The 23,328-nt window shown below is 41.2% G+C and overlaps 1 protein-coding gene across 1 annotated transcript in view; it reads right to left on the bottom strand.

The window, feature by feature from the left end:
- Positions 1-23,328, bottom strand: part of slc1a1 (solute carrier family 1 member 1) — a 66,233-nt gene that overhangs the window by 30,718 nt on the left and 12,187 nt on the right. The window contains exon 2 of the mRNA XM_043674280.1: positions 4,753-4,893. Coding sequence (XP_043530215.1) covers positions 4,753-4,893 — 141 coding nt within the window. The remainder of the gene's footprint in view (positions 1-4,752; positions 4,894-23,328) is intronic.

Here is a 23,328-nt window from a genome sequence, read left to right as displayed (position 1 = left end):
GTGGGGAAAAGTTCAGCAACTTTGTTAGCACAGTGCTATTACTTAAATCGAGAACAAAATATTTTAAATGATCTATTTGCCAACTTCTGAAAAGCATATCTATTGGTGACAAACTACAGTCTCTAATTTATTGTACCACTGTTCTGTTGTCTAAATCACTGAATAATTTAGCAAATCTTTCAATATAATAAAGAAAGAACTTGTACGGTTTCAGAATATCAAAAAGTTTCTCATAGCCGTTGTGACCGCTATGGGTACAGCAGGAACATACAGAAGTCAATTTGTGCAACACAAAGTCCCTCAAACAGCAAAGTGCTGCATAGACATGAGGCTGAGTTTTAAAGTCGACCATCATCTAACCAGAAAATCCGAGCTCCTTGTACATACCACTGCTTTCAACTGGAGTCAAACTCAGCTTGGTGCAAGCTTCCTTATTGATAGAATCATAGATCAACACACCCCGAAGGTAACTGCTTCGTTCCTGATGTCAACATCTAAAACAACTAAAGCTACCTCACTGAAGCAAATTGTGTCTCACCTTCTAATATAGCAATGTTGTATCAAGAAAGAATGGCAGATACAGAATCTGTTGCAAACATAAGTTGTTGATTTGTAAAGCAGATAAATAACTGTTCAGCAACTAAAGGATTCAAGATTTTGGAGAAGCTCATTAGACTTTGGAGGAGGACCTCTATACTGCTTATGTAGGTGCACAAGAATAAATGAACAGACAGAAGAAAGTCTAGCATGTGGCTGCAGTTGGAAAGTGAAATTGTAATAAAAATTGCCAGAGTGGAATATAAATTTCTCAAGAATCCATCAAAATGTTTACCTTGAAATAAGCAAAAAAAAGTGGCACTGTAAATTTAAAATCCAGCCTTGGATGGTGCACCTTTAAAGAAGAGAAACTATTTTCCATTACAACAGAAAACCGATGTTTTCTGCCAATTGGGAGATGGAGAATCATCTGAAGGCTCAGTCTGTGAGGCGATGGAATTTGCTTTTCACTACAGACTCAACAATTTATTGGCTTTTATTGATGTAAACCGCTGGTGTCAAAGTGGCCCTGCTCTACTGAAGCACAAAGTTGTGCAATATTTGCAAACACAGGCTGGTTGTGCATGATGGTCCATAGAATGTGTTGTTCCATGAAGCTTTTGGGTAAGCTTTCAACTTAGTAGTTCATATGCAGTATTTCAGGTGATGCCTACTGTAGAAGTGAACACAGAGTAATATTTGACCTTTTAATTGTGGATACTTTAATAGGAACCTAGGCTATAGGTTATGGAGGAAGTAATAACATGAATAAAATTTTAAAACATAAAACTAATAAGCTCTAAACATCACAATCCAAAGGAAACCAATTTATCATGGCACTCTGAGCTGATTTTCTCTTGAGAATTTTGCTAGTCAACAACCAAATTAAATCACACAATAGAAAAATAATCATAGACTGACATGAAGAGGAATTTCTTCAGCCGGAAGGTGATGAACCTGTGGAATACACTGTCATAGACGGCTGTCAAGCTTGGAAGCCAAGCCATTGAGTGTATTTAAGGCAGAGATAGATAGGTTCTTCATTGGTAAGGGGATCAAGGGTTACAGGGAGATGACAGGAGAATTGGTTTGCAAAACATATCTGCCATGATCGAATGGTGAAGTAGACTTGATGGACCAAATAGCCTAGTTCTGCTTCTACAGCTTATAGTCTATATGTTAGCGCTATTATTTATTTGCCAATTACAGTGTCTCCCAGAAGAAACTGAGGACAGGGTTATCTCATTTCAATGGGTTTATAATTAAACATGAATTGAAGATTGGCCTGTGTTAGGTACATGGATGAGACTCCCATGGATTCCGAAATGTTAATCAGCCAAAGAGTGAGAAATGTTGGAAAGAAAACAGTGTTCGTGCTTTTCCATTGAAGAAAAAACCCAACAGCACAATTCCGAAAACAAAAAGTAACTCATACTCATGATAATGGATGGATGGATGAAGAGATGATGGAGAAAATTTGAGAGTTACAGACCAGGAGGATTTTATATATAAATGTTAAAGAAAAGTTGACTTATTTGAGCCATGTCCAGACCACACCTAATTGCGTACAACTCAAGTTTTTACCCACTGGCTGAAAATGTAATCTTAGTAACTTGACTTTTACATGAGTATGTGGTAATTTGCTTGAATTATTTGTTTTTATGGTTTTGGTAAAAGAGCGTTTATTTAAGGCTCTGAGCTGAACTCCCCTGTTGTTCTTTTGATCGGTGTCAGGGGATCTTGTAAGTGTACTGAAAAAGTCAGACAGGTCCTCACTTTAATAGCTAGTTTGAAAGTCAACTCATTCAACAGCACAGAATCCCCAAAAATGACATTCCTAGATTATGCACTCAACTATCTGGAATGGGGTTTAAATTTACATTTTTTTTGACTGGAGTAAGAGAGCAATGAGAGCTTTGAATAATAGAAGCACGATTAGTTGAGATTAATTTCTATATCACTAACACGACTGATGTGCTTGGTTTCACACTTACCCCTGCACCACTTTTGCGAATTCAGGCTGACAGGTCAGAGTGCAGTACGAGGCTAACTCAAATGAGATAAGTTGAGATTCTTGTTAATTGTTTCAGTGGTTTGAAGAACAAGGGCATATTCTCCTGGTGCATTGATCAATATTACTTTTTCAACCAATATTACCAGACATGGGTCAGCGACTAATTAATACTATTGAAGTTCTTTTGAGTGTAGCTGCCATCACTGCACTACATTTTCATTTTCCATAAGTTCACTTGCACAGAATTACTGGAAAACCACAATATTGAAACAGGCTACTTTAGTTATCCCATCTGGATTGATGGACATTGGTTTTTCAAAGCAACAGCTTAAATCAATACACCGATTCTTTACTCAAATTCATTTATTCCTCTTTAATCTAAACCAATTATAATTTACTACTTAAATGGATTTTGGTTCAGTCAAAAACACTAGTCATCTAATCCACAAAATCAAAAATTTCTGTATTTTTAAAAAATTCTTCCTCTTTATCCTAAGTTTTTTTTTAAATTCCGTTGTTTTCTTGTAGACTCTTTGTTTACTGGAAGCGATGGAGATTTGTTTCTTTCTAAAATGTTCAGTTGCATGATCATTTTAAACATCGCTATCATATCATCTCCCAGTTCTCTCTGTTCCATCAAGAATGGCCTCATGGCATATTTCAGATGGATGTGACAAGGTACGGTATAAAGGCATGATATTTATTTTAATGTCATAACATGTAGTCTATTCCTGCTACTGGAATAATCTGTCTCAATGTATAATTTACTGGCTACTTGATGAAGGCACAGCGCTCCAAAAGCTTGTACTTTCATGTAAACGTGTTGGACTATAATCTGGTGTTGTATGATTTTTAATTTACTTATAGGTAGTTCTCATAGCAAGTATTCAGTGTGTTATTATTGTTAATGGAATTTTATGATTATTGCTAAGAATTGATATTGCTCAATTCCTCAATTTTTACTGGAAGTGAGTCTGCACACAAGTCAGTGGCGTGATGGGTTTAGAGTTTAAAATGTGATGGGAGATATTTGCAACACATGCACCATGCTATTCAAGTAAAGTGAACTTATACACTGATTTGCATGCTGTAAATTAACATACATCGGTATAGCATATAAACATATTACATGTGAACACCATACGTTTTTATCTTGCTGCCAAATGTAAACCAGGCATTGTAGATTGGTTGCCCATTATAGAAACTGCTGTTGAACTCAATATAAATGACGGTTTATTTGGAAGGCTGATTTTGTCATGTCAGGTTTAAAGGTAGAAAGTGGAAAGGGCTCTTTGGAAAAGTAAATCAAGGCAGGACTTATACAGTTAACAGTAGAGCCCAGGGGAGTGTTGCTGAACAAAGAGACCTTGAGGTGCAGGTGCATAGTTTCTTGAAGTCACGGGTAAACAGGGTGCTGAAAAAGGCATTTGGCACTTTTGCTTTCATTGGTCAATGCATTGAGTAATGGAGTTAGGAGGTCATGCTGCAGCTGTACCATTGGAACACTGGTTTGATTCTGATCTCCCTGGTATAAACTGTGTTAAACTTGAAATGGTTCAGCAAAGATTTACAAAGATGTTGCCTCGTTTAGAGGGTGTAAGCTATAGGTAGAGGCTGAATTGGCTGGGGCTGTTTTCCCAGGATTGTTGGAGGCTGAGGGGTGACCTTATAGAGGTTTATAAAATCATGAGGGGCAGAGACAGGGTAAATAGCCTGGGTCTTTTTTCATAGGGTAGGGGAGTCCAAAACTAGAGGGCATAGGTTTAAGGTGAGAGGGGAAAGATTTAAAAGGGACGTGAGGGACAACATTTTCACGCAGAGAGTGGTGTTTCTACGGAATGAACTGCCAGAGGAAGTGGTGGAGGCTGGTACAATTACAACTTTTAAAAGGCATCTGGATAGGTATATGAATAGGAAGGGTTTAGTGTGATATGGGCCAAATGATGGCAAATGGGACATGATTAATTTAGGATATCTGGTTGGCATGGTAAGTTGGACTGAAGGGTCTGTTTCCATCCTGTATAATTCTGTAGCTATGACTCTATAAGTAGAAAATCTGCATCAGTTAATAAAAATTGTTACAAATATTGCCAATTACATTCCAGTTAAAAAAGTTTGAAACAAAATCAATGATTCTGAAAATTAATCTTCCTGATTTTCAATGCACTCAGTCTAAAATGCAACTCAATACAATTATTTACCTGTAATCATACTGGAGACAATTAAAGGTAAAATGATCAGCTTCAGCATTCTCATTAGGATCTCTCCAGGAAAGCCAAAGTAAAATTTGTCTAGGTTCGACAAAACAGCAAATTCACGTGCCAGAATCCCGGTCACAATACCTGGAAAGAAAAATATCATGTGGTCAATAGGCAATCAATTGGACAGCATCTGAGAATCTTTATCAATTCGAGAGACATTTGACCATTTTTACGCAAATGCAAGAATTTTGGGATTGACGTATTTTAAACTGCTGTTGTATAAATCACTAAGATATTTTAATGAAAGAGTCACAAGCTTTAGGAATCGACGATTTGTTTTAAAGTTAAACAAAATAGTTGTGAAGTGTTACAGATCGCAGTCTATCTCAAATAAATTAGTCTTTTCTTATGCAGCATCACTGGAATGTTAACCTGACCTTAGGTGATTAAATAATGCTCCTAATTATTTAAAGACAATTCCAGCTCTGTATTATCATGACAGTAATTTTTAACTGGTTCTTTCATCTGGATCTGGAAGCTAAAATGTAAGAGGTCAGACTTTTGCAGTTCGAAAAGAGCATGTATACTTTTGCAATTGCAGTTTCATGTTTTCTTTCTATTTTCTCTTATTGTTTAAATAAAACTTTAAATTAAGCTAAATAGGTATAGCTTGCTTTGACTATTAATTGCCCATTAAATTAACCATATCTGCAAGTTATACTTCATCAAGTGAATCAAGATTGGACAATTAGGCAAGAACATGAGCAAAAGCCACAATATTCGGTTCAGATCAAAGAGAAATCATAATTGTTACATCCCTGAATTAAGTTAGATTCCCTACAGTGTGGAACCAGGCCCTTCAGCCCAACCAGTCCACACCGACCCTCTGAAGAATAACCCACCCAGACCCATTTCCCTCTGACTAATGCACCTAACACTACGGGCAATTTAGCATGACCAAATCACCTGACTTGCGCATCCTTGGACTGTGGGAGGAAACCAGAGCACCCAGAGGAAACCCACACAGACACAGGGAGGATGTGCAAACTCCACACAGACAGTTGCCCAAGGCTGGAACCAAACCTGGGACCCTGGTGTTGTGTTGTGCTAACTGCTGAGCCGCCGTGCTGCCCTATTAGGCTATTGTATAATTAGACATTGGATAGCCCTGGTACATTTCAGACCGTAATGTACTCAGCCTGCTCACAAGGCTTACCAGTGTATCTATATGCAAGATATAAGACATATCAGAAAGTTACACCCTGGAAAAATCTTATTAATAACTGGCTTTGTATGTTAGTTAAGCAGTAATCTGTGAAATCAACACAATTTCTGAAATCCAACTCGATACATGTAATTTTAAGATAAATCAATTATCTGAAGTATCCTGTTAGCTTTAAAGTGACACATAAAAACAGTGGAGCATTGATGAGAAAAGATGGCAGAATGTTGCCAAATAAATTGTTGAAATTATCAATATCAAAATTGTCAAAATGCACCAGATTAAGAAGAATTGAGCCAATATCATTGGGGCTAAATGTTCAGGAAACCAGCTGTTCAGAAGTGGGGCAACTGCAATACATAGGTCACAAGGAAAGGCACTCCCACAGCACCCACCCCTTTGCTTCACAGATCTGGCATTTGTGGAGAGAGAAACAGAATAAATATTTCACTTTGGATGTTAGTGTTTTTGTGAAACTCAGTTTAAGTCTAAACTAGGTCAGATGACATACATGAGGCCCCACTTTCAGAGAGTGTTCTTGGAGGGTGCACTGCTGTGACCTTTGTCAGATAGAGACACTGCCAAAGAGGATCCTGCAATGTTTCTTTAGTCTGACTTATTTCTGTGAACCTACAAGTGACTAAGCTGCTTTTTGGTCCAAAAAATATTGCAGACATCACACACCATTCCTGTACAAGGGCTTAAACTGTAGTTGCCATAATAGTTTCAAGTTAACAATGTGTTTCTGTGGCTCTTAATTGGTGAAGTGTCTTGAGACGCTCATTTGGCATCAGTAACTAACTAGTTGGACTAAATTGGGAATAAAACTTCAAGTTGGTTATTAGTCAGCAGTCACACTCTGCTGGTTAATTCCTTAAAAGTATAAATCGACCTCCCACATTTTCTGACATTGCTAATTTTATAAGAGATTCTAAATATTTTCAAAAATCTTATGAAATAACATCACACTTTTTTGTTTTACAATTTGATTTTATACTATGTTGGTTAATATTATGTATTAAACTTTGTCGTTCTCATGAGTAATGCCAGTTGTTCTTAATTGTTGTCAGTGAAGCAATCAGATTCATTCTTAACTTCTGTTATTTAGACAAGTCTCATGTTAAAACCACTTGCAGTTCACATAGGTTTAAAAATCAATTAATATAACAAAATAAATATCCTTTTATATCCCCAGATGATGCTTATGCAAAGAGATGCCAAAAGAAATATTGAGATGTCTGGCAAGTGAATATAACCACATTGTTGAAATATAAGAGATCCATTAACCGATCCCTAGACAATACTCTCGACATCTACAAAGTGTTTGTTTGATGGAATCTTCCACAGTTTTGTCTCCAGATAGTGACATGCAGTCCTTCAGATTCAGTATTTCTCAGACAGGGATTTTCAATTCAATCTCAAAATTCTTAAACTAAAATCAATAACAACAACTTTCAATTATATGCACCTTTAAAGTAATAAGCACACATTATCTGGTTACTAATTATTTTGCAGAAAGTTGCTATGCACAAGTTAACTGAGAATTTCCTATGTAACAAAAATGACTATACTTGTAAAATAACTATGATTATTAATAGTTGAATTGATTTTTTAAAATTGAATTGAATTTATTGTCACGTGCACTGAGGCACAGTGAAAAGCTTTGCCTTGCGAGCAATACAGGCAGATCACAGAGTTAAGTAGCACAGATAAATAAATAATAGATAAACAGCAGCAAAAACCAAAACACAGGCACAGACGAATGTTAAGAGTTTGTGAGTCCATTCAGTATTCTAACAACAGTAGGGTAGAAACTGTTTCGAAATCGGCTAGTGCATGTGCTCAGGCTTCTGTACCTTCTCCCCGATGGTAGAGGTTGTAGAAAAACATTGCCAGGGTGGGATGATGCAAGTTTTTCTCTTAATCTAAGACAATCCTCACTGTACATTTTACTTCTGTCTATGCCAGCCATTTTGGCATCTTATGACAAAAATTAATGAAATTCAACTGACAGTATTCTTTGAGGAATGTTGGTTAATGTTGTCATAAAGATTTATATCCTATCAGAATTTTATTGAGACATTATAACCTCGCTTCATAAAGCAAGGCCAGTAATTATTGTCTATTCATAATGGTTTTTGAAAAGTGGGGGTGAGCCAAATTTTTGAAACATTATAGTCCACAACATGTAGGTACACCCATGATGCTGCTAAGCAGGGAGTTCCAGAGAATAGATGTCGGAAATTCAGCAACGATTATGTTTTTGGGTATTATGGGGAGATAGTTAGAATCTAGCTGAAGATGGTCATACTGATAGAATATTCACAATGAATGAGCATTAATTCAAAATCTAAAGGGAGGATGTTAGGTGGTAAGCAGCAGGAGATTTCCATATCTGTATTTGACTTAATGCCATTATACCTCCTGGTGTCCAGGGTCAACATTAATGACAACTCTCCCCTGTGAATACCACCATGCAGCTATCTATGGTGGCCCTGGGAAATAATGCCCACTATACCATCCTCTTAGCATTTGTGTATCTTTCTTTAAATTTCCTTTTTTATATCCATTACTGTCAAATTTTCATTCTTTTGACCATTAAATTATCATTTGCAGTCCATTCCATTCTGACACCTTATCAAATTTCAACCTTTCTCTTTCACAAATTAAATCTCTGTGTTCTTGTATTTTACTTTCTGCCTTTGAAATCCATCAAATGTCTATCGACACTTTCCAATCACTATTTTGTTAATGGAAATAAAGTTATTCAATATTACATTCTCTACATTTTATGTTCAGAATACTCATTCCACCTGGCACATTCTTGTCTCTTCACTTCTCTGGATTTTGTCAGTTGGAATTGTTTGGATGACACTGGCTGTCTTTTTGTTACTGTCATTAGTTCTAACCTAACATCCTCCAACTGTACAAGTGTTCCATTCCCTCCGAACCAATCTAAATATTGCTGCCAAATGTGCTCATGAGGGTTGCTACTGTTATTTGGGAAACCAACCCCAACTCTGAACAGGCTGACACTAACTATCTTATAACTGTGGGCGGCACGGTGGCACAGTGGTTAGCACAGAGCCAGAGACCCGGGTTCAATTCCCGCCTCAGGCAACTCTCTGTGTGGAGTTTGCACATTCTCCCCGTGTCTGCGTGGGTTTTCTCCAGGTGCTCCAGTTTCCTCCCACAATCCAAAAATGTGCAGGTCAGGTGAATTGGCCATACTAGATTGTCCGTAGTGTTAGGTGTAGGGGAATGGATCTGGGTGGGTTGCGGGTTGGTATGGACTTGTTGGGCCGAAGGGCCTGTTTCCACACTGTAAGTAATCTAAACTTCTCTTACCTTGACCGAGGTCATGAGACGAACTGGCTGACAGGAGAGATCTCAATCCCAGGACTATAAATAACAGAGCTGTCTCTGGTGCTCTGGAGCAGAGTGGCAACACTGCAAGTTTGGTGAAAGGGGAGTGTCAAGGAGACCAGGATTTGGATAGCTACAGAAGACGTTTTTTTTAATGTTGAAGTGTGACATTGCAGGGAGATATGAGCTGATACAGTGGGACCTGAAAACCAGCAGGTCCCAACTTACCCAGTTTTTAAAAGTAAAAATTGTTGATTTTGTTCAGATTTAAGTATAGGAATGGGGTAAGGTCCCCAGTATATATTTAATATTCTTTGAACAAGAGCAAGTGAAAGAAAAGCTCTGGAATCCACATCATGTGATTGTACTGGAGACGATGTAAGAGATTTACTAGGCTGTTTCCTGGAGAGTTTCAGGTCTGAAGAGAGACTGGACAGTTTAGGGCTGTTTTGAGCAGAGGAGACTGAGAGGGACATGATCGAGATGGAAAATATTGATCAGCATAGAAAGGGTAGACAGGCAGAAACATTTTTCTTTGATGGAGGGTTCAATGACCTGGGACACAGATTTAAGGTGACGGGATGTGAGGAAAAGCTTTTTCACCCAGACATTGGAATAGTTTTTAACCCCTTGCCCTTAAGGTGGTAGGGGCAGAAATCCTCTTAACATTGAAGAAGCATTTAGGTGTGCACTCACGAAATCAAGCCATACAAGGTTATTGCAGGACAATGGGATGACAATGGGTAGAATGCTTATTTTTGACTGGCATGGATGTGATGGGCTGAAGAGTATTTTAGATTGAGGCATGGCAAGGCAGTTCAGTCAGGAGGAATGCTTCTCCTGTCAAATGTACAAAGTCAGGGACACCTCCAATGACCAGGGTGAGCACTTGTGCAAGATGTATCTTCACTAAATGGAAATCTATGTTTTGAATCTGGAGCTATGCCTGGAATTATGGTGAAGCTGAGATTGGACGAGCAGCATTATAGCGAGGTCGTCACACCACAGGGGAAGAGAGGGAATGGGTGGCTAGCAGATCGAGTCAAGACACATGGCAGGGAGTGCAGGAGCTCCCTGGCCCATTTCCCTCATGAACGGATTTTCTGTTTCGGATACCGTTGGATAATCTGGTTTCTTAGGGAAATGCAGCAAGAGGCAAGACAAAGTTTGTGCGAACATTTGTAGCTCGGGTGCTCGTTGTTGTGGTTCTGTTCGCCGAGTTGAAGTTTTTGTTGCAAACGTTTCGTCCCCTGGCTAGGCGACATCATCAGTGCTTGGGAGCCTCCTGCGAAGCGCTTCTTTGATGTTTCCTCCGGTGTTTTCTTTACTCAGCGAGTCGTGAGTTCATGGAATGCCCTGCCAGTAGCAGTGGTGGACTCTCCCTCATTATGGGCATTTAAGCGGTCATTGGATAGACATATGGAGGATAGTGGGCTAGTGTAGGTTAGGTGGGCTTGGATCGGCGCAACATCGAGGGCCGAAGGGCCTGTACTGCGCTGTATTCTTCTATGTTCTATGTTCTATGTTTATAGTGGCAAGACTCTGTCATCAGGAGGGGCTCAGCAGCTCAAGGTGGGAGAAAAAAGATTGGGAGAGCAAGGGGGTTAGGGGATCCTATCATAAAAGGGAACAGAGAGAGAAGAGACTGTATCACAGACATGACAGCAAGATGGTTTGTTCCCTCCCTGGTGCCAGGTCACTGAGCAGTTGCAGGACATTCTAAAGTGGGAGGGAAAGCAACCAGTGGTCATGGTCCATGGTTATCCCAACAACATAAATAAAACAAGAGGGAAGAGACCCTACAGCAAAGTATAGGGAGCTATAGGAAATAAATTTAAAAACCAGGAGTTTGTTAAGCAAAGAAAATAACTTGAAAATCTGATCTCCAGAACCAGGGGTCACAATGTAAAGATACGCAATACGTCATTTGGTATTGAGGTGAGGAGAAATAATAGAGTCTTAGAGATGTACTACGCAGAACAGACCCTTCAGTCCAACTCATCCATGCTGACCAGATATCCTAAATTAATCTAATCCCATTGCCAGCATTTGGCCCATATCCCTCTAAACCCTTCCTATTTACATACTCATCCAGATGCTTTTTAAATACTGTAACTGTACCAGCCTCCACCACTTCCTCTGGTAGTTCATTCCATACACGTACCACCCTCTGCATGAAAAAGTTGTCCCTTAGGTCCCTTTTAAATCTTTCCCTTCTCACCCTAAACCTATGCCCTCCAGTTCTGGAGTCCCACATCCCAGGGAAAAGACCATGTCTATTTACCCTATTCATGTGGGAGCCTGCAGAATTCTCTGCCACAGCAAGATTTTGAAGCCAAAACATTGAATGTTTTCAAGGAGTTAAATATAGTTCTTCGGGCTATAAAGGAATCAAAGGTTATGGAGTAAAAGTGGGAACAGGGGACTGAGGTGGATGGTCAGTCATGATCACATAAAATGGTGGGGCGGTCTTGAAGCGCTGAGTGGTCTGCTCCTGTTTTCTATGTTAAGCAGGATCTCAAAGGCAGTAATGTTAAGATTACTCCCAATGCTATGTACTCGTGAGATCAGGAATGCTGTAAGATGGAGGGATTTGGAATGCTGAGGCACTTGGAAGGATCGAGAGAAGGTAGGACGAGTAGAAGCTAAACAGTTCAGATCCCAGCAGGATCGACACCAGTGTCCTCACTATGACTTTGGGGATTGTTTAAATTAGAGTGGCAAGGAACGAGAATCCCACTGAGGAGACAAGAGTGAGGCAAACAAAGATACAAAGACTTGCATATTCAAATTGCAACCAAGTCCAGGGTTTACCCAGCCATTTCTACAATGTGGGGAGCTGCTGGCAGTAATTTTTATCTTGTTGGCACTCTTGGCACTGCTCTACCAATGCAGCTACATCTCACCAACACCTTCATTCTGGAAACCCCTGGAGGACCCTGGTGGAGTTCAGCCAGTATCTGGTGGTGAACTTTGCTTGGGACAGTATTGCTTCCCATCATAATATACCACCCTCTACTGTGATCTGGTCTCTCCAGTTTCAATTCTAGTTACGATGGCTCTTTGATTTCCCCACATCACCATCAGCTGTTTCAGTTTTGCCAGGACTGGATCTTTCTGGATCCATATTGTCAGCTGTGACTGGATGTGCATCCAGAAAATTTAAAACTGTAATGGACTCTTCCAGTGGTGGTCCTACTGGTGGTGTATCTGCCAATGGGAGGCAGTTCAATGCGAATGCATATGCATTGGCCTCTTGGTCTCCTTGACCGTGTTCCAACTTACAATTAGTATAGTATCAGAACTTACCTAGTATCAGAGCCACCATTGAATTCGGCCTGAAGCTATGGGAAGTGCTGCCTTGTCTGCTTTACGTAGACCTAGCAGGGGTTTGTGGTCTGTTATCTTTACAATTTTATGTCCGTAAAGACATTGATGGAACTTCCTGACACCAAATATGACTGCTAAACCTTCCTTTTCTATTTGGTCTCTGCATTGGCCAAAGTTCTGGATGCATTCACTATTGGATGTTCCTCTCCATTGGGCCACTTTGAGCAAGTACTATTTCAATGGCATTCGGGGAGGCATCGCACATCAATACCAGATCTTGCTTGGGATCATAATATGCCAATACCTTACAGGATGATAGCTGTTTCTTCACTCCCCTTGGATATGCAACCATTTCCAGGCTGACCCTTTGTTGATGCAAAGGTGCCAGGATGGAGGCCAGCTTATGTACAAACTTTCCATGATAAGGCACCAGCCCAAGGAAAGACCTAAGCTCCGGTACAGACATGTGAGCCGGGGCACCTTAGATCGCCCTCACTTTATACGAGTATAATGCGGTCTTGTTGACTCTGTAGTCCAAGTAAGTCACTTGGGCTGCTTGGAACACACTTTTTTCCCTTCCAAGGCATATGCCCACCTGGGAGAAACATCTAAGGACTACATCCAAGTTCTCTAAATGCTCTGCATTAGTCTTCCTGTTACTAGCATATCACCAAGATAAATGGTGACCTGGAGTAGACCTTGTAAAATGTTCTTCATTGTCAGCTGAAAAAATGCACAGGCTGATGATACCTCAAATGGCATCTCATATATATATATAAATGTAGAGAGAGAGAGAGAGAGAGAGAGAGAGAGAAAACAAACCCTTCTGGGTATAAATTGTAGCATACTCATCTAACTGCAATTGCAAATATTCATGGCTCATGTCCAACTTTGTGAAGGTTAGTTCCCCTGCCAGCTTTGCACATAAATCCTCTATGTGAGGGATTCAGTATTTATCCAGCTGTGAAAAATGGTTTACCATTGATTTAAAATCTCCACAAAGGGGAACTGACCATTGGGCTTCACAATCAGTACGGCCGGTGCTGCCCTGTAAGACACATGGCACTGCGTGGGCCTTGCAGAATCAGGGAGTTGCTGCCTGGTCAACATGCAAGGTGGCCTTGGCTCTTTTGATATTCCCCAGATGTTCCTGAAAAACGTCCAGGGATTTAATTTGGACTTCACTCAGTCAGCTGTTTTCTAATCGAAAAATATTGGGCCAATTAAGTTGAATCTTTCTCAACCAATTTCACCCCATCAGGCTTGGGCCCGAGTCTTTGATTGCAATCAGTGGGAACTGAACCAGCTGCTTCTCAAAGGAAACCAGAACCAAAGTTGTACTGTTAATCTGTAAAGGTTCCCCGTACAGGTTCTCAGTCTAGCCGAGGTCTTGCGTAAACTTAAGGCTTGGAGACCAGAGTGAATTTTGTTAAAACCTTGTTCTGCAATGACTGGTAAAGCCACACCAGTATCGACCCCCATTAGAACTGGGTGAACATTTAACCAAACATTTATTTTGATTAGTTCTCATTTGGATGTTGCTAAGCAAGTTAACTATTCTAAACCAGATGTAGGTGGACTTTCCATGGTGTGCACTCTCCTGGATACCGGTCAATGAGTTGTCTTACTCAATTTCAGTCTAGAGGGGCTCTTTCACTGACTCAAGTCCACATAGCGGCAGCAACTACAATGGCTTGTTGGCCCAGATACTGAAGAAACGTTTAACTGTTTGGCCGAGGCTTGGCTTTGTTTTAGGGCTTTGCTGGGAGCTGACCTAGATCCTTCCATACAGGAATTTGTCCTGAGTGAGGCTATGCAATTGTCTTCGCTTAAGTGATGTTCCCCAAGCTCAGTTGGATTGGTGAAGTTAGCCACTTCCATTGGAATACGCTGCAACTCATATGTTCCACTTGCCCCATTTCCCAATGATAAAACCAGTTGTGGTTCCTGTTAAAGGCTTCAACTGTAAGGCACTTTTGTATAGTTACATCATTAATCCCACATTCCACACAGTGTTCTCAGCATATCATTAAGGGTTAAACTAAATTCACATCCCTCTCCCAGTCATTTAACCTAATCAAAAATCCCGATTCAGATTCCCTTGATTCTTGAATTGCCAAATAAAGCAATAGCATCTCAGAATTAGTGGAGGCTTGGCGTTGTAATATTCCTTAACTAAATCTGTCAACTCTTGAAAGGTTTTCATCTCTCGTACCTCAGGGAAAGTTAGGCTCCGAACTAACAAAAAAGCTGTAGGTCCACAATCTGTCAGGGGAATTACTCGCTGCTTTTCATCTGCCCCAATGTCACCCCCTGCAAGTTCCCCTCCAAGCCAATCACCGTCCTGACTTGGAAATATATCGCCATTCCTTCAGTGTCGGACAGAGTCAAAATCCTAGAATTCCCTCCCTAAGGGCATTTTGGGTCAACCTACAGCACGTGTGCGGCAGCGATTCTAGAAAGCAGCTCACCCCCACCTTCCCAAGGGCAACTAGGGATGGGCAATTAATGCTGGCCCACATCTGATGAGTAAATAAAAAAAATGTATTCTACAAATGATGTTTAGGGTCCATATGCAGTCTGTTTTGGGTACCATACAAAAATTGTTCTTTATCTTTTAACTTTGTAACAAGAGTGTTTTGAGATCAATGAGGTTTCTGCTGTGTGCTTAAAATCCTTGAAAATGTGTTTATAAATCAATAGTTTCATTCATTTGATTTTAATCTTTATTTATTTTGCTAATAAACTTCTGTTTTAATATTGCAACAAAACCTGCAGCTTTACGTATTTATGTTTCAGCATGAGACCACTTCATTAAAACCGAAACAAAGTAAACAAGGCAGGTTTCAGCCTCGGATATAATGTTATACTACCAGTAATACCATCAGCTGGGATCATAACCAACCACTAAGCATATATTCCCCTTCTTTCCCTTTCAAAGACTACCTACAGTGACTGTTCTAACTGTGGCAAATTCGAGTCTTCAATCACCCCCCACATCTGCTCCTTTCTGGCTTCCTTCTGAGGTAGTAAATAAATTGGTGTTTTTTCCAAAATTTTCCTTACCTCAAGAAATGCTTCATCAAACTGGAAAGTAGCAAATAAACTCCTTTGCTCAAGGAGAAAGGAAGCAGAAGAAAGTGAGGACTGCAGATGCTGGAGAGTCAGAGTCGAAAAGGGTGGTGCTGGAAAAGCGCAGCAGGTCCTCAGAAGCTGCCTGACCTGCCATGCTTTCTCTTGTGCTACACTTTTCAACAAGAGCAAAGGGAGGCAGAAAACATTGCCAAGTTAGCTTGACAGGTGCTGCCCGAGCTGCTCAATCTCCTTACTTTCATATTTGATTTCATTCATAATTTAAGACAGCGTAGCATCATTTTTTCAAGAGTCTTTGGAAATAAAACGTTAACTCTGTCGCACTGTGCACAGATGCTGTCAGACCTGCTGAGTTTCTGATTTTATTTTGCATTTCCAGCACCTGCAATATTTTGGTATCATCGAACAAACTGAGGAGGGTTTGCTACATTTAAATAGGGCATTTGGTGAGGCTGCACCTCCAGGGCTGTGTGCAGTTTTGTCTCTTTATAGAAGGGAGGCTTTAAATGCCTTGAAGGAGTTCAGAGAATTGATAACTGGAATTAATAACTGGAATTGATAACTGGAATCATTGGGTTGCCTTATGAAAAAAGGTTGAAATGGCTGAGCTAGATTTAATTGAAGCGTAAAAGAGTGAGGCATTACGTCATTGAATTGTGTATGATCCTGAAAGGTGGATATGGAAAGGATGTTTCCTGTTGTAGGTGTGTCCAGAATCAGCCAATTCTGATAAAGGGTCATGAGACTCACTCTGCTTTGTTCTCACTGATGCTGGGTTTCCCCAGTAATTTCTGTTTCAGTTTCAGATCTCCATCATCAGCAGGTCGTTGTTATATTTCAGAATTAGTTGCCGCTGTTTCAAAATTAGTGGTTGCCCTTTTGAGTAAAGAAATAAGGAGAACTTTTATTTTTGTTCTAGGGGTTATGTAACTTTTGAACTCTCTGCCTCAGTAGGCAGGGTGGATGGACTCAATAAATATCTTTCAGGCAGAGGTAGATAAGTTCTTCTCTCATTTCACCTCACAGTGTCTCATTTTCCACTCAGTTACCCTGCAGCCTTCAGGGATTTATATCAAATTCATTAATTTTAGGGCCTGAACACATTTCACATCCTTTACCCAGCCCCACACTCCAGGTCCTTTCATGTCGTGGGTATGCTCTCAGCGCAATCAATCCACTTTCACTTACTAATGGTCCCAATTATCAGCTTTGCTTTCTCCCTGGTTTACCATTATCCATCCTTTTGGCTGCCCAATTGTGGCTCTCTCTGTCTCTGTCTATCTCTGGGATCCATCTCCAGCTTGTTCTCACCTGCACTCCCTGTCTTCAGCACATCTACCACCTTTTCCCAGCTGCTATCAGTTCTGGGTCACTGGATCTAAAATGTTGACTCTGCTTTTGCTCCACAGATGCTGTCAGACATGCTTAGTCTCTCCAGTAATTTCTGTTTTTATGCTTTGGATAGATTCTTGTCAGTCAAATGGACCAAAGTTCTGAGAGGCAGACAGGATTGGAGAATTCGAAACAGAAACTGATCAACCACACTCTTAATGAACAGTACAGCCATCTTGAGAGTTGAAATAGCCTATCACTGTTCCCAAATTATATATGCTTATGGAATATGATTGTCTAAGGGGATTGGTAGGTGTGGGGGCCGAAATTTTCAGAGGAAGTGGACTGAAAGTGGTTCCATTTGAATTGTCTAAGCACAGAGAATCAGTTCCTTCGAGCTCCACAAAATCAAAGCTAACCACATTCACTTTTGTCTACACAGCCTCCTCATGCTGGTCAATGCTGAATGGTATAGATTCTGCCCAACTTAACCCAAAAATGGCAGTTGGGGTCATATGCATGTCAAATGATCCTGGTTAGCATTTGAAATAGGCTCACTGCTAGTTGGGGTTGGGGCGGGAGGTGGTTGGTCATCCCTGTGGTAGGCCCAAGGAATTATCGCCATGACAATGGAAGTTGGGCAGCATGATCCCTGGGATGGAGGGATTGTCTTATGAGCAAACGTTGAACAGTTTGGAACTCTACCCACTGGAGTTTAGAAGAATGGGAGGTGATCTCATTGCAACATTTAAGACTATTGAGGGGCTTGACAGGGAAATGCTAAGAGGATGTTTCCCCTGGTGGGAGACTCAAGGACCAGAGGGTATTGTCTCTGAATAAAGGGGCACCAATGTCAGACTGAGGTGAGGAGAAAGTTCTTCTCTCAGGCTGGTAAAATTGCAACTTTTAAGAGGCATTTGGATGGGTATATGAATAGGAAGGGTTTGAAGGGATATGGGTCGGGTGCTGTCAGTGGGACTAGTTGTGGTTCTGTTCGCCGAGCTGGAAATTTTTGTTGCAAATGTTTCATCCCCTGTCTAGGTGACATCCTCAGTGCTTGGGAGCCTCCTGTGAAGCGCTTCTGTGGTGTTTTCTCCGGCATTTATAGTGGCCTGTCCCTGCCGCTTCCAGTTGTCAGTTTCAGCTGTCCGCTGTAGTGGCCGGTATATTGGGTTAGGTTGGGATATCTGGTCGGCATGGACGGGTTGAACCGAAGGGTCTGTTTCCGTGCTGTACATCTCTATGACTCTATGAGTCTTTGGAATGCTTTGCCACAGAGAGCTGTGTGTGTGTGTGTGTGGTGGGGGGGGGGGGTCAGAGTCCTTGTGTATATTTGTGATAGATAGTCAGGGAATCCAGGGTTACAGGAATATGCAGAAAGTGGTTGTGAAGGGTAACAGATTATATTGAAAGGTGAAGCAGGCATGAGGGGCTGAATGGCCTTCTCTTCTTCTTTGTTCTTATGGTCTTGTGGACTATTTATCCACCACTAATGGCATGGCCCACTTTCATCAGGCGGGTGGCTGAAAACCTTGTCTCTAATTGAACAAATTGTCATCATATGGCATACTCCTGACTCACTATATTATATGAAGCCAGCAGATCAGTTCAGGATTTGGAATCATTGATGCAACTGCAGGAGTACAAAATACCTCCTCGGTTACTGGAACTCAGCAAAGAGAACATGTTTTAGGTTCTTGAGTAAACTGCAGGGATTGCTGATATATATGAAAAAAAAAACCTATTAGTCGATTGTATGATACACAGCAAGGGGAAACACATTTAAAATTAAGAAATTTTTTTTAAACTCATTTTTAAAAACTAGGTTTTTGAAACCAGTTCCTAATAATAAACTGATTTTGTGTGTTTTAGTGCCTTCAGGAAAGGGCTGAGCAATAATTTTCCATGAACAAGATTTCGGTGCTGAAGATTTAACTAATGATAGATTGGAATTATCGATTGCACATTAAATCATCGGCCTGGATTTAATGTTGGCTGTCCATGTCTGGCCATTGGGTGGAGGGTGGCCAGAGGGTGGTGAATCTATGGATCTTATTGCCACAGAGGGCTGTGGAGGCCAAGTCATTGACTGTATTTAAGACAGAGAGAGATGGGTTCTTGATTGATAAGCGGATCAATGATCACAGGGAAAAGGCATGTGGATTGGTTCGAGAGACATATCAGCCATGATTGAATGGCGGGTCAGACTTAATGGGCCAAATGTCCTTACTCTATTCCTATATCTTATGGTTTTAGGAAGGTGTCGGGAGAAGGGATAAGGTGAGTATGCCCTGGTCCACAAGACTCTCTGGTTAATCAGAAAGGGTTTCACTGGCAGAAGAGGTCACTGCTAGGAGCTGTACCTAAAAGGAAGGAACACATTAATAGATCTGTGCCCTCATGACCAGGTGTCTGAGGTCTGGAAACACTGAGGCTGATCAGGTAAGCTTTGTTGAGGAACACAGCATGGTTGGAAAGTATAGGTAATGCATTATTCCTGTTTGGAGCTCCGTCCCATCCCTCCTAAATATGTCAAGGAGTGCCCAAAATAGCAGGGTCACTCCCACTCCTCGAGCTGCCCACCATGGTTGATCTGCTTGTTTTCACACACAGTGGCAGGCCCCTGCTCCTGGTTAAACATCAGTGGAGGTAGGAAGTTAGCCTCCGAGTGGAGGACCAACCACCACCTTCCCAGCCACTGATGCCATAGCGTGGTACTATAGGGTTAGGGGGCTTGCTAGTGAACACACTGTCTTTGCATCGCTACAACTGAGTCATAGTAGAATCCCTACAGTGTAGAAGTAGGCCATTCGGCCCATCAAGTCCACACCAATCCTGCAAAAAGAATCCCATCCCATCCCTGTATTTCCCATGGCTAATCCACTTAGTCTGCACATCTTTGGATTGTGGGAGGAAAGCAGAGCACCACGCAGACACAAGGAGAATGTCCAAATTCCACACAAATAATCACCTGAGGTTGGAATCAAACCTGGCTCCCTGGTGCTGTGAGGCAGCAGTGCTAACCACTGAGCCACTGCGCTGCTCACAAAGCCTCCAACATCAACACCTGGGTGTCACCATTGATCAGGAACTTAGCTAGGCCAGCCATTGAAATCCACTCATTAGTTTTAAAGATATATTATTGACAGACAAATAAGTTAACAAACAGGGATCCAGCTGAAGTACTGGAACCTACCCCAACAATATGGAACATTGCATAGGTATATCCTGTACACAAAAAGCAGGACAAATCTAACCCAGCCAATTATTGCCCCCATCAGCCTACTCTCAATCATTGGTAAAATGTGAAAGTTGTCATTAATAGTGCTCTTCGGAGGTTTGGTGCAGACTTGATGGACCGAATGGCCTCCAACTGCACTCTAGGGATTCTATGATTCTGATCTATGACAGATCCTGAGCTCCATGGTAACATTCTAACCAGAGCAACCTTTAAGTTGCTCTGAAATTCAGGAGCTTTTTTTTCAGCACTGATCTCCATTAACCCATTCCTTCGCTCATTCAAGGGACTGACTTTGCTTTTTACAGGACAGGGAAACTTTTTCTTCTAGTTACCAGAAGCAGTTATATGTTCAGTTGAATGTTAAGGTCATTGTAGATTTAATCTGTAAAGTACACTGAACAGAACACAATGTGCCAAAATAGTTTACAGATTCCCTTTTATTGCCTTGCATTTGCCTTTTTCATTGACTTTGTGATTCAGATTTGCTTTTGAAAAAGCTGTCTAGTTTTGATTAAACTTTAAACAAGTTATTGTTTTGGATGTCTCCGCCTTGCAGTATTACTGTGGACTATTTGATGAATCCTTGGCAGGGTACACCTACAAGATAAGCATCTGCTTCAAGGCTAAAGTATAGGGATTGTAGCATGGCAGTTATGTTATTGGATGAGTTAATTAGAAGCCTGGACAAATGTTCTAAATATGAATTTGAAAACATAAATGTTTTTAAAAATCTGAAATACGAGACATTTCTCAGTAATGATGACCATTAAAACATAAGCTGATGTAAAAAGCCATCTATCTCACCATTAGTCCTTACGAGGGAGTCTGAACTATACAGTAGAACCTCAATTATCCAAATGAGACGTGCGGGAAGTATTTTGTTCGGATAATTGATTGTTCAGATAATCGATCTGGTCGTAAGCAAGCAGTAATTTATGAGCGCCGGTTATCGAACATTTCTCGATTTTCCGTCAATGCACGCCATAATGCCACTTAACCAATAACTGGTCTATCGTAAACAAGCGGTAATTTGAGTGCCGGTATCAATCATTTCTCAGTTATCTGGCAATGCACGCCATAATACCATTTAACCGATAACTGAATGCTGAGTTGCCTAATGTCACTTTTACAGGACCTTGAGATCTTGTTCGGATAATCTGAAATTTGGATAATTGATGTTCGGATAATCGAGGTTGTACTGTATATGCCCCCCCCCCCCTACCAATAGCAATGTGGTGAATTCTAAAATTCCCCTGGGATGACCTGGCAAGCGATTCAGTTGTATCAAACCAGTACATAGAAAGCTGAATAAGAATGAAACTGGAAGGACCATCCAGCATCAAAATGGTGAAGGGACACCCAGCCAATTTGGCATTGCAAAGTCTTCTTTACCAACATCTGGGAACTTCTATCAATCAAACAGCAGTTTGATATGGTCCTATTCACAGCCAACGTCCTCCATTATAGCTCTGGCTATATCCAAGGCCCCTGGCAAAAGAGTCCCTTTACAGGTAATGGCCCAACGGTATACAGCAGAAAGTGTGTACATCAAGGATTCCTCGACATTAACTCCAGACCCCATGGTGTCTCATAGAATCAGGTCAAACACGGACAAGGAAACATCCTGCTGATTATCGAGTACCACCCACTCAAATAGTGAACCTGCACTGGTTGACGCCATCCAGGACAAATTAGTAGCTTGGTTAACACCCTATGCACCAGCTTCAATATTCACTTCTTCCACCAGTTACATACACAGTGTAGTTGTTGTGTATAACATCCACAAGATGCACTGCCAAGGCTCTTTCAACAGCACATTCCAAACCTGTCATCTGTACCACCTTGGACAACAAGGACAGCAGACACAAAGGAACATCACCATTGACAAGTTCCACCACCAAATTACATACAAACCAGATGTGAAATGATATTACCATTTCAGTGCTGTATCTGAGTCAAAATCTCCCTGATAGTATGTGATTTACTTAAGCCATAGCAACTACAAAAGTTGAAGAAGATAGGTCGCCATCATCTTCGCAATGATAATTACCGTGGGATAATGAATGCTGTTCTTGAAAGCCAAGTCCAAATCCCATGACCAACTGAGAAAAAGTGCCAAATAAAAGTTTCCAGTTAGATTAGAGAATGGTAACTGATCAAATTGCATTGGCTGGCTCCTGTAGTTGTCTCCAAATGAATTGATCTTTAATTCTGACCTGCACTAAATATTGGATTTTACTCATTGGGGGCAGTTTCATGCCTCCTCCTTGAAATTTGCAGAAATTATTTATTGTATAAGAATTTGGCTTCAGCTGGAGAATCCCACCCTTTAGCTGTCACAGTTTGAGAAGGATGTTAGGAAGTGTTGGAGATACATCAGTTTAGAGCAGAGGGATTGGAGGCTAGGGCAACTGCATGCTCCTCTTGCAGGATGTGGGAGGTAAGGGGTCGAACTAGTGTCCCTGCAGAGTTCACCTGCGAGAAGTGAACCCAACTCCAGGTCCTCAAAGACCGCGTTAGGGAACGGGAGCTGGAGCTGGACGAACTTCGGATTATTCGGGAGGCTGAGGCGGATACAGTATATAGAGGAGTTAAAGGGAGGCTCTCAACCTAAGTTACAAGATAAAGGTAGTTGGGTGACCGTCAGGGGAGGGAGAGGGAGTAGGTAGATAGTGCAGGGACCCCCTATGGCTGTCCCCCTAAATAATAATAAGTATGCTGCTTTGGATACTATTGGGAGGATGACTGGGGAAAGACACAGCGGCCAGGTCTCTGGCACTAAGCCTCGTTCTGTGGCTCAGAAGGGAAGGGGAGAGAATAGGGGAGTGACAATGATAGGATATTCAATCGTGACAGAAAGAGACAGGGGATTGGCTGGTCGCAAATGAGACTCCCGGATGGTGTGCTGCCTCCCAGGAGCCAGGGTCAGGGATGTCTCGGATCGAGTCTACAGAATCCTTAAGGGGGAGGGGTGCAGCCAGAAGTCATGGTA

The sequence above is a fragment of the Chiloscyllium plagiosum genome, chromosome 2 (assembly GCF_004010195.1).
Source record: "Chiloscyllium plagiosum isolate BGI_BamShark_2017 chromosome 2, ASM401019v2, whole genome shotgun sequence".
NCBI classification, from domain to species: domain Eukaryota; kingdom Metazoa; phylum Chordata; class Chondrichthyes; order Orectolobiformes; family Hemiscylliidae; genus Chiloscyllium; species Chiloscyllium plagiosum.
This window is presented reverse-complemented; position numbering and strand designations above follow the sequence as displayed.